General features: G+C 37.6%; 1 protein-coding gene across 7 annotated transcripts in view; it reads right to left on the reverse strand.

The window, feature by feature from the left end:
* Positions 1-387: 387 nt before the first annotated feature.
* The window catches only part of TJP1 (tight junction protein 1), a 198,811-nt gene continuing 186,517 nt past the window's right edge, over positions 388-12,681 (reverse strand). For 4 of the 7 annotated variants that reach the window (XM_056346041.1, XM_056346035.1, XM_056346038.1 and 1 more), the window contains 5 exons: positions 9,461-9,636; positions 8,294-8,735; positions 6,805-7,022; positions 5,357-5,500; positions 388-2,018 (listed from right to left, as the gene is read on the reverse strand). In XM_056346041.1, the coding sequence (XP_056202016.1) occupies positions 1,924-2,018; positions 5,357-5,500; positions 6,805-7,022; positions 8,294-8,735; positions 9,461-9,636 (1,075 nt within the window). In that variant the 3' untranslated portion in view covers positions 388-1,923. The remainder of the gene's footprint in view (positions 2,019-5,356; positions 5,501-6,804; positions 7,023-8,293; positions 8,736-9,460; positions 9,637-12,681) is intronic. The other 3 variants (XM_056346037.1, XM_056346040.1, XM_056346036.1) reach the window with 2 other exon arrangements.

Raw genomic sequence — 12,681 nt, forward strand, 5'->3', positions numbered from 1 at the left:
GCTTACTAGTTAGCCACCAAGTACTACAAACAGGCCTGATAACGGAATTCTGTAGGAATACCCTTAAAACTGTGTAACTGGACGATCTGTAAATCTCCATGCTAGTACACTACCGAAGCGTTTGGAAGAGCAGGTGTAAGTAGCACCAACATAATGATTTCAGAGGTAAGTCTACCACTCCTACTTGTATTGAGTACTTCTGATGGATCCACGCTGGAGTTAATACTTTCGGAAGCCCTGCTGCAGACAACTCCAACTGACTCCACAAGAGCTCTGCTTCATGTATGAACATACGGCAGAATCCACCTGCCTACTTGACATTGAAAAAAAAAATAATCAGAATTGGTTTTGTCACGTTCCCATAAATGCATTTCAGAAACAATAAGGTACTACAATCTCCTTTATTATTTTAAAAACAGTTTTATTCTGTATATTTAGAAACGTGTAATTTTAATAACTGCAGAAAAAAAATCAGCCACACCTGAATAGCTAATAACTCATTAACAGAATGCAGTGGTATATTATCTAAACAGTAGTAGTGCCATTGTGCCGTAATAAATTGTCTATTAGTAAAAAAATACATTTCAGGGCACATAGTACAGCATCCTTATGACAAATTACAGTAGGGATACTTCTCAAGAATTTAATCAAAGTAGAGAATTCCGAGTTATATTCTTTAAATGCAGCGCTTTAAAAGGTAACAACTTTGTGCATTTTAAAAAAATGTCCTTGTTTGTATATTGTAGAAATGCTGCTTTATTGCTGCAGATGTCAAAGTTCAAGGCTCAAAAGGTATGAGAATACAAAGATATCCTTAAGAAACTTTGTTTGTTTTTATATATATTTATATATATAAAAAGGTAAAGCTTATAAAAGTTAATTTACAAACCAAGAACAAAAGTGGTATGCACGCATTATATACAAGCAGTCTATAACATCTATAAATTTTCAAATGCATAGCAGAAAACATACCATCATTTTCTTCTGGTTCTCTTCTGGCTGATGAACACAAACAATACTCATTCTCTAAACCAAACTCACAAGGTGTTGTGTTTTGTTGGGGTTTTTTTGTTTTGTTTTGTTTTTTGTGTGTGTGTGTTTTGTTTTTTTTTCTTCTTCTTTCCCCAGTCTCTCATGATACATTATCTAGGTAAGCACAAAAGCCATACAAACTTAATACAGAGAACTATGAGAGCTAAGACTATTAAAAACATGAGGGTAAGGCATCCCTGCTGGTTAATAGGTCTGTAATAATGTGGTTAATTTACAAATCCACAGAGGCAACTGAACCATAGTCATCCCACATGCTTTTTCCCCTCCCCCCGTTCTCGTGACAGTGTTTCCATATACAGTCAGTAGATGTGTTTGCATTAGCCTCTCAACAGAGGAAAACATCTAAACTGTGCTACCCCAAGTTGACTGCCATTTCATTGGACACTTACACCAAAAGTCATTAAAAACCAGAGACCAAAATGTAGTCTTGTGAGTTACAAACACACAGCTGTAAAAACACAGGCCAAATTCTGTGTTTTCGCCAGTGGAATATGAACCAAATTCAGTTCCTCTGAATGTAATTCCATTGGTAATTTCAGATTTTAAACAATGAAATACTAGTAGTGTCCTTATTAAAAAAAAAAAAAAAAAAGCAGCAAAAGAAAAAACCACAAAAGAACAACCAAACCAAAGCATACAGAACCTGCAAAACCCCCACCTTGTTCCCACTGTACACTCCCTGCTTGTGGCATGTACTGTGACCATGGTTCAAAGAGTGTACTTGCTAAACCGTTGTTAGTTAAAGCAAGATGCTTAAACACTAAGATCCATTATCACTTATAGAACAGTTAATACTTGATAGAGTGGTTCAGTTTATATGTAAGGTCCATCTCAGTTTCACATTATTTACTCAGTCAGCTAACTTAATATTTAGAAGTGGTCAATTAGGACTGAGACACAGTTTGCTCCAACAAGATAGTTTGGATCCCCGGGAAGAGACTTGTTCTGCCAGGTTTTGGGGTCACCTGTGGGAGGAAAACACAATGCTGGTGTTTAGTATCCGCCGTCAAACAGAGCACATCTTGAAACAACCAAGCTTTTGGACAGGAGCTTTTAAGTTCTGAATCAATACCTGTTTGTTTGGGTTTTTTTTTTAAAAAAAAAAACAACCCTGCAGTTTTATGTTAATAAAAAATTCACCCTTTATTTTCACCTAATAGTAGATCAGTTATTCAAAATAGATGCTGTGGCACTCGGGAACTGTTAAATATTAAGTCATTCTACTCTACAGCACCAACACAGTGCTGCCCATCTGAGAAGGTCAATAGTGAATCAGGTATTCACTGGCTCCTTCTGAATTGCCAGAAAAAAACAAAGGTATTTTAAAAGCTAATCTGGGTAGGATGCATTTGAAGTTCCTTGGAACAGTTCTCAACACAGATGAGCCAAACCAGAAGTTATGTTGTAACTAAATGCTATGACAGATTGGCAGTTTCATTTTCTATTACGAAAATTATTGTAGACAGGACCATAGTCACCTTGCAGCTACATCCAGTATAGTCATTTAAAAGCCTGAAACACTGACGCTCTAAAAGGAATTCTAGTTAACTGGCACGTACTTAAAAATCTTCACAACAGATCTTATCTACTCATGGTCAAAGGTCCTGTGTAACGTTCTGTTACAAGGGAAAGTCATCAGCTGCCATCTCACCAGGCAAGGGTTACATTCCATCTGCAAGGTCAATTGTCTCTTCCAGCTGGAGGAAACACTCCTCCCTTACCCACCTAACACCACTACTCAGTGCTGCCACTACACAAAAAGAATCACCCACACCACCCCCACTAGGGTGGAACAGAGAAAAAGGCACTGAAGTTCTCTTAAGCCTTCCAGATAAGTGACATTAAATAGCTCGGCCAAAACAGATCTGCCTTGACATCTGGGCAGTAAGTTACGAGAACCCAGTCACACAGACTGCAAACACCCAAGACCTCTGTATTAAATGAGACTGATGTAAATTCCACGTAATTTTCTTGAACTCATGAAAACAAAATGAAGTACACAATGCACTGAGTGATGCACGATGCACATCTGATGTAAGGACAAAGAGAAGTGGCCTGTGTGTAGTTAGAGAATGTGAACAAGTTTACTACAACCAGCTGAGACTACTTTTTTCAGTCAAAAAGCTCAATAATGCTGGATAATTTTTAATTTTATAGATGCAGGGAATTCCGTTCAAAACGCACATGATCAAATATGTCAGGAGGAGGATAAACAGGACTAGGACTGCAGGGCAACCAGGTTGTGGTCTTGCACATGAGAATGGCAGACTTTTTCCAACCTTTCCTCCTAAATACATAGAGTAAGGATTAGACTGTAGCCACTGCAACCTCTCGCTGCTGAGGATGTTTTCCCCATACTTACATACAACTGCTGGGGGGGGGGGGGGGGGGGCAGGGGGAGGGAAGGAAAGAAGAAAAAAAGAAAGAAAAGAGATCCTGCAGTATTTTTTTACTAACGCATTCTACTAGATGTGGCCATAAAAGACAACTTTCTTCCCCAGTCAGTTTTAACACCAGAATCATTCAAGCTTTTGAAGTGGTTTAACAGTAAAATATCAATATATGAAGTTTAAATGTGGCAGAAAGGATGTTAGTAAGTGCAAATGAATGTCGCTTTTAGGACAGAACATGGATACATTGAGGAAAGATGAGGTAGAGCAGACGACCAAAGAGAGAAAAAACCCAGAATTGTGTAAACTGTTAATATAAAGCCACCTCAAAAATCAGAGTCCCATAACCAACTAATTTAGAAAGAGAGAAAACAATTATTTATTTAAGACACAGTATGGTCTACTTACATATCATAAGACAGAATTGCCTAATTTAAAGTTTGTCTCAAAAGAGCAATGTTATGATATACATCCCATTTCAGATTAACAGAATGTGGTGTTATATTTACAGTACAGAAAGTGTTAGGGTTTAAATATACACGCTCTTGCTCTCACCCACACATGCGCACACACACACATCCCACTTTGGAAAGGGAGAAAAGTGTCTCAGTAACCTCAGTGATTGTTTAGATCATTTGAGTCCTCTCCCTTCACTTCAAGTAAGTTCATGAACAGGTGCTATTAGTTACAAAGGAAGTGTTGTGTCATTTTTGTACATAGTTGTCGTATCTTTTGGGACCCTATAATTTACGAGTCCATGTTTTAACACGGCCATGTATACACACATTGTTAAATAGATGCATGCAAGACATGCACATAACGGTCTATAAAAAAACAACTAAAAATTATTGCCATTAATACTTCTAGGTTACTGAATCCCCATCAAGGGGATTGATGCTTTAATCTTTCAAAGCATCGGTGCTTTGGTGTTGACAGTGATAGATACATTAAGTGATGGAAGATATGCATACATGGTGGCTTAAATGCTGGATACAGAAGTACATCGTTCAGTCGTTACTTAGATCGTACGTACACATTAATGGTTTGAACCTTCCATCGTAAATTTTGAAGGCAGCTGAAAACAACCTTCGGACTTTTTCCCCAGATGTGCAAACATTCCTTATCTCTGCAACCTCACAGCCATTTCATGAAATTGCTTGAAACTTGCCCAGAATTCTCAATTAGGCTCCTCACTGACAATTCCAGCCAATACATTCTCCCCCTCATCCCAGAAAGCCACAGTGAGGTAAAAATGAACAGGTAAATAAAATTGCAACCTAGTTGCAACTTTTACTATCAACCAGAAACTTCTGGGTAAAAGGCAGTAGAGGAGAAATAGGCAGAAGCAAGCAAGAAAAGTCTTGTGGAAAATCCAGCTACGTTAGAGTGAATTGTAAATGCTTTTACTGAACACTATAGTTTAAGTGACCCAATTGTTAGCATCAACTTGCACACATGGAAACAGTTAACAAGCATTAAATCATGATTTATGAGCATGCAGATTGTTAAGATTTGCCAGAGTCCTATATGGTTAATTAAGCAACAGACAAACACCAGTTATGTTACAAAGGCCAATCAGAGGTACATAATCATTTCCTCTCAATTTTAGTGCGACTATCATTTCAAGTGTATTCAGCTGTAGCAGTCCTCAAGAAAGAAGACAGAATAGAAAAATACGATAATATTTAATAGACTAGAGATATTACTCTTTTTCTGCTATCATGGTTTTATCTATGAATTTGCACCATGAGTAAATGTAAGAAAGACATCTGTAATGAAAGTGAAATGGGAGAGTTTGACACAAATACAATGATTGAGTTCTTTATATTACACAGCATCGTCTTTAGCCAAGTTAACTTAAATTATACGATAGCACCCAAAAGCCCCAAAAGGACAGAGGGAGGACAGCATACCCGACGAGGAGTCGGAGGATTTTAGAGCAAAAGACCAACCATCAGGGGTCATAGACGCACAATGTGGCAGGCGCAGCTCCACTGGCTTCAGGAATTTCAGTCCATGGGGCCCACACATTACCAAGGGGCTAAGAAGGGTTTCACCTGTGGTAAAAAGAAAGAAAAATGTTGAACCTATTTCAAGAAGAGTCAGTAAAAAGTATTACATAATTACATCGCAGAGTTACTTGTGCAACTTATTTTTAGAGAAAAATATGAACGTTTTGATCTGTCAGTAAAGAATAGCACATAGCAATATTGTTTCTCAATCTCTTTCAAAGCGCTCAAGTGACTTTTTGATGGAAAATATCACAATCTCAAAATGAACAAGGATAAAACAAGTCTGATGACTAGATCATATTGGGATTTATATTTTTTCTTTTGCCACTAATTTCTAAGCAGGTGCATCAAAAGAAAGAAATCCCCAAATCTGCAAGCAGCCTTATTCATGCTTCTTTTTGCACTACAGCTGCAATGTTCTGCTTCTACGGATTTATGGCACACTGGGCTGAATAAAGCTTTTTAGCAGCTAAAGAGCCTGACTCTTATCTTAACAGTCAGGAGATAACATAGGTCTATTTTCAGTTTAAAACTCCAAATGTTAACATAATATTATTCAGTTGAGGAAACATGCTATATTTGGTTTAAAACTATTCAAAGTAACCGCAAATTGCCAGTAATGCTTTAACCAAAAAATGACGACATTAACCACCCCTTTAATTTCTTGACTTGAGGAAATTCAGAATCTGACAGGTCAAAAAAATGCATGTACGCTGGACTAGTGGTATCAAAGACAGACTTACTATGAAAAAACTGCTCCACTAAGATACACTAAACCCTTGTTAACAAGGCAGTCAGGAATATACTTTTATGTATATAAAAGTTAGATTGTTTTTTAAACTGTGAAGCTGATTCCTTTAAAGAAATTGAAAAGGATTAAAATGCTGAGTATTTTCAGGTATTGAAGTAAATTCCAAATATTTCAACTGGTTTAAATCACTTGCCTTGCAATTCTTTTGGTCCTAACTGAGATGAAGAAATATTCCTAGTAAGAGTACCTAGAATAAATCCCTGCACTTTGTGAGGGAATGTAAAATTTCAATTTCAAAGATTCATTAAAAAAAAGAAAAAAATAACTTAGAACCTTTTTTTAGTGCACTAGGTAAATTTTAAATCTCTTTAAGTCTACAAATTAAATATTCTCAAGTTTTAATTCAGTGCCTTCAACCTGCTTAAAACTTTCAAAATAAGCAAGATATTGCTTCCCTTACACTTCTTGGGAGATATTTCTTCATACAGAAATATACATTATATATTGAAGCATATTTAAGTATTTTCATATTCTATTTTGCTGCTGTTAGAAAAGAATTGTATTAAGTAACACAACAGTGTACAGTGCCAGCTCTTACCTTTCTCTTTGTCCAAAGGTGGAAGTATGCTGTTGTCTCTGCAAACTTTGAAATATATTTCTTGCTCTATTCCCTCTGGGATGGCTCCTTGTGGTATAATAATACTAACTCCAGTCTCTATGGAGCTCAACACACCGCCATTGCTGTTAAATACACCTCTTGCTGTGGCCACAACAGTGTGTCCGTCTTCTTCCTCCTCATCCTCGAGTGCTGAAGGGCTGAATATAAGACAGAACACCTCGCAGTTTTATCAACATCTTCCTGGAAGTCGGTGGCATGCTTTCCTCTAACATTTCAGCAGAGCAGACAGGCTAGCACTCATTTAAGGAAAATATTAAAAATGTGTCCCACACCTGATTGCGCAGGATAACTAAGATGAAAATACTTCAAGTTCTGCCATGAGCAAACATTTTCACAAAAATCCCCCACTGAAGCCCACAAACTCTGAAAATGTTCAGAAAGTAGTTAGAGCAACTCACACCAAGCCCTTCTATTCAGATATACACTGAAAATAAAGCCCATAAAAACCCAAAAGAACAACCCCAAAAACCCACCTCAAAAACCACAAACCCACACATTTTATTCCAGGTTGCCATGATACAACTAAAGAGAAATACGCAACATTATCAAATGGCTAGTATGAGATTTCAGATCAATTTCTAAGGAATTTCCCTCAAAGTAATTTCAAAATTCCTATCAGTTTACAAAACTATACAGCATCAAAACGTTTCTCGGGTGCTTAAGAACAAATAGGATTCATTTTATTACATTTCTGAGCTACTGAACCATCAAGCAAGATTTCAAGCCTGGTTCATGCCTTATTATTTTGCTATCAAAAAATAATGAAACACTGTTCTGCAAATATTAGTGAAAAGATTCTAATAAGTCAGGGAAGAGCTTAAGACTGTAATACTACCTGTTGCTCTTGATGTAATTCTTACAGTTAAAGCATATTAGGCAAGCACAAGCTGCTTTTAAGCTGTTGTGTTGTCCACAGTAAAGAGAACCAAACTGAATCTGCTACAGGTACTTTCTCTTTTTACAATTTTAATTTTTAAATCTACAATTTTAAAAATATCCTTTATGCACCTGTAACCATGAAGTGTCCCTCTAAGCACACAGAATGATTACAATTTGGTGCAACAGCTATCCTTAGAAATTAATTCCATCTTCTAGAAACAAACTGAGAGGACAAATGATTACTATCTACAAGAAGATTGATAATTCTAATATGAGAAAAGCCACTTTCTAGTAACAGGATGCAAGATGATACAGGGATTTAGGACATACTCGAAGTTATCTATCCAAATGCTTGCTCTTCGTTGCCCTCTGGCAGAAATTTAGAGTCACAGGATCACTTTAACATCAACAGAAATCGCAAGCACAGCAAAAACCCCAAACTCAAACCCCAAAACAAAACTACTTTTCCTAGGTTTCACAGATGAACTCCTATAGATGTACTAATCGAAAGAAAAAAGCAGCAGCTTACCTTACAGGAATGGCTTTAGGCACAGCATTAACATTATTTGGTTGATATTTAGGCTTGTCGACCTGTACAGCAAAGGTATCCATTCCACTATCAAACTCAGGAGGCTGCGACGAGCTGTGTGCTTTCAAAATCGGTTGAGGAGAATTTGGAGATTTTGATGGCAACTCTGGTTTATGTTGAGCTTCATTTGGCAAGAGATTATGGTTGAATTTAGGACTTTCAAACTTGCGCTCAAAGGGCCTTGCAGCACTAGTGTAAGGTTTCGTTGTAAAGCGGTTGTAAGAAGGAGTGACTGTTTTCTGAATCTGTTCAGTTCCATTCACGGGGCCTTTGTCAGGGAAGCTTTTCTGAGGATAAAACGTGGACTGCACAGTGTCCTCTCTCGAGGATCTGAAAATTGCTGGCTTATTCTGAGGTGGAGGAGGGTCTGACACAGAGTTAACTGCAATGCAAATAAAAATATCACAACTTGTCAGCGACCATCACAAATTTCTAGTCATACAACTACAGCATAAGAATGCTTTTTAGTCAATTCTTAATCTACTACGTAAAATACAGAGTATAAGCCAAACCTTGGATCATCTGTCCTCCTACCATATTTTGTATGTTCAGACACCTTATCTAATGTTTCATTAAACAGTTATGTTGGACACAATGGCATGGCCTTTCAATAAAAAAGGCTGGACTGATTTATATCATGACAAGGAAAAAAAAAATTAAAAGAGTAAATGAGTATTGGAATACTATCATGCAATTGCACAAACTGCAAAATTCATTTGGACTGGGAAATCCTCTCAATGGGGAAGTGAAAACATCTTTTCTTTCTGGTTTTAGAAGCCTAAAGAATTCCGGTCCAAAGCACAGAGAGGTAAATTTTTTAAGTACTGAGTATTTTCCTTCATTTATACTAAGAACACGAAGTATAGAAAAGACAATTACAGCGACAATGTATCAACACCTGGAAGTTACCGGTTCAGACAGGAGCACCAAATCATTTCACAAAACCCAATTTCACTCTAGTAAAAAGCTACTTTCACTAATAATTGTTCCAAGTTTCAGTTAGAGAACAGCACAGTCACCAGCGCAGACATGCTGAAGCAACCAGACAAGCACCCGACAAGCAGTACTGGTCACCACACCAGACAGGTTAGCTTCCCAGCTGCCCACCTTCGGAAAGTGCAGGCTTGTGGTGTGCTGGGAGAGACAGGACAGGACTATTGATGGACTGGGGTTGTGTATACTGGACTGAAGGAGCAGGAGGAGGAGTTGTAACTTGAGGGATCGGCTCATAGCGTTTTTCACCAACAGGTCTATCCATTGATTCAGCATCGGTTGTTTTCCCCCTGTTGAAATAAAACAAAAAACCCAAAACATTTGACTGTTCAGTCTCCTCAGGCCCTGAGCTCCTGCATTCACTGCTATCCTTTTCTTCTATGATCACCTGAGAGATATTTCCATCTCTTCCTATAAACATTAACACACGATTTTCTTTAATATCCTGTCTCAAGTATAAAAACATTTATTGATAAGCACAAGAGATTAAGACAACATTGAATCTTTAGAAGATTAGTAACACAAACCATGGCAAACAAAAGGCAGATGACATTTCAGGTGTATTTGTATAATTGCCTACAAGAACTTAAGTTTTTCAATTTAATTTGGGGCAATTTCAATAAAACAAGCATTCTCTAATTTAACAGGTCTTCAAAATAAAAATATAAATCCACTTTTTTTGGGGGGTGGGTTTTTTTTGAAAAGCATATTTAGCCAAAAGACAACGGATTCTAGTACAACTTTTCTAAATACACCTAGTATCTGAACAATGCCATCTTAATTAGAAACGTAATCAGCTTAAGCTTCACTAGCTTTATGTGCATGGTGTAGATCATTTTAAAATCTTATTTTCAAAACATTCTTCTTACACTAGAAATATTTCTCCAGAAGTTTATTTAAAGAAATGATTTCTCAAATACCCGTAATTTTGGACTGCAATATATTATACTTTCAGAATTTGTGTGTTTAAAATTTGAAGTGCACATAATGCCTGTGATGAAATGTAACAGTGAGAGGACACCTGAAAACATCCTCACATCAACAACAGTCTTACCACTTGATGTTCCTTTTCAAGTAGTCATAGCTAGTGTAAGAGCCAAGAAATCTAGGTGATGGCAAAGCAAACAGCAATAGAAGAAAGAAAGTAGTCATTCTATCTTGAGCATATTATCGCTTCACACTTTTTGTGTTAGTCCTAGCAGTTCTCATATGACAAGGTTGTTGAAACACAGAGACACTACTTATAACAGTGACGTTTCTGATCAGACCTTTACCATATGCATATGTACAATGATTACCTACTATATTTAATAGGAGATTTTGTCAGTGAATTAGGAGGTGGTCAAGATCTCGAATTGACAGATATTGGAAGTAAGAATGACATTAGACTAAGCCATTTGTTAAAAGCTGTATAAACAAAGTTATTCAATTTAAGGAAAAAAGCGAGCAAAATATACATCCCATATTTTAATAATCTCTCACTTAGGATCCAATTTGCATTAAATCCTTCAGTTTTAACACACGCAGAATGACGATGGCTTTGTGTTGCAGATCATGTACGGAGGGTACAGTCATAGCAAATGGTTCTACAGCACTATCAGCTCACCCAGCAGCAGAGCCCACACCATAAAATGCTTCCGATCGTGTCCAACAATTCCTAAGAGGATGTCTTGGAACAACTGTTTATGAATACTGGACAGACAGAAAGCTCTAAGTATACTGATGATTCTCAACACTTGTCTTGCTTATATGTTGTGAGAAAATGTATTTTACATTAAAACAGCTTTCCCTGATCCTTTCACTTTCTGTATACTCATAAAAATGAAACTGACAACAACTTTAGGCACCAGTCTCACTGCTTCAGAGGAGTGTGTTAGGAAACTAAGAGGGCTGACCAACTTCTGAAAGTCTCCTTGATGACCACAAAAAGGTGACGCTCAGTGATCTAAAAAGCACCTTATGAATGTATCTCCAAGATCAGCACTGCAAAAATCATTTTAGATCTCATGCGTAAGTTTCCATTCCCACTGAATTTGCATAAAGCTATTCATCCAACAACAGAAGTTATTAGTGCATGCCCACTCACTGTTGTCTTTATTCCAGGTTGGTAGTAGCTGCTTTCTCAGAAAACTAAAATCACTGCTTCCTTCCCAGAGGGGGATATTAACTAGGAGAGGGCAGCACTCCAAAAGCCCACAGAAAAAAGCCCACCACACACTCTACACCTAATCGGAGCGGACTGCCAGCTTTTTGAGGAACTAAAAAAATGGGGAAGGGTAGTACATTCGGATGGAGGAAGCAGAAGAGCTGTGACAACACAAACATAATCAGCACAAAGTTGCGCTTAGTATGAAGCACGTTCTTTTGTCACAGGTCCCGACCCAAGTGTCAGCCACAGTCTCAACATCGTTCAGAACGTGTATGCAGTGAGGAGCGGTCCACCACGGAAGGCTTGCCTACAGCTTGTGAGCGTATAAATGAACTTCTTCTAATGACTGATGTGCCGTTTTCTAAACCGTTTCCCTGCTTCATTTTTGTTACAAAACTGCTACTTAGTTTGAAATGAAGCAGAAACAAACCACTAGAATGAACCAGTGGCCAAAAGGTTGTAAGCCTCAGTGTACAACAGAAAACATACCAAGCATTGCTGCTCCTCATTCCCCATTCAGAAAGCTCCAACCCTGACAGACACCTACGAGGTCAGCTAGAGCAGTTTCAGAAGTTCACACGGGACACTGTTCCTTACAGCCACCTCAGACGAGGCTGTAACTGATCACCAGAGCACTCTTCACCCTACTCACTGCAAAATTTAGACAAGCTGCCACATTCTGCTGCATGTCAAGCCAACGCAGGTAACTACCTTGAACCAAGGAGGAACAAATCCACTACTCTCAGCCACAGGGACAGTAGCCTCAAAAATTGTTCCAACTAGATCCAATGAAACACATCCATTTACAAGTCTTTCTTTATCAGGAGAATCCATCCCTTATTCTACAGTTACAACTGTGACATGCAGATACAGCATTAGCCATACAAAGCAGCTTTAGTAACGGCAAAAATTTCCTAGATGATGCAAATAAAACCCCAACAAATTGGAAAACTAAAAATTTGTACACTCATAATGGAAAAAATAAATCCTTTGACAACACTTACTCATTTGCAAATAATTTTACATATTTAAGTGCCTGACATTAATATTTTAAACTGAAGAAGTTGTAGCTATTGCTTATGAATAACTAACATCTGTCCTCTGTACCCAGAACATGGATTATGCAGAAGCAAGAGACTGCATAATCAACAGTTCCTGTATCATCCAAATTTAGTGCCGTTTATTT

Source organism: Falco biarmicus, chromosome 7, assembly GCF_023638135.1.
Source record: "Falco biarmicus isolate bFalBia1 chromosome 7, bFalBia1.pri, whole genome shotgun sequence".
NCBI lineage: Eukaryota > Metazoa > Chordata > Aves > Falconiformes > Falconidae > Falco > Falco biarmicus.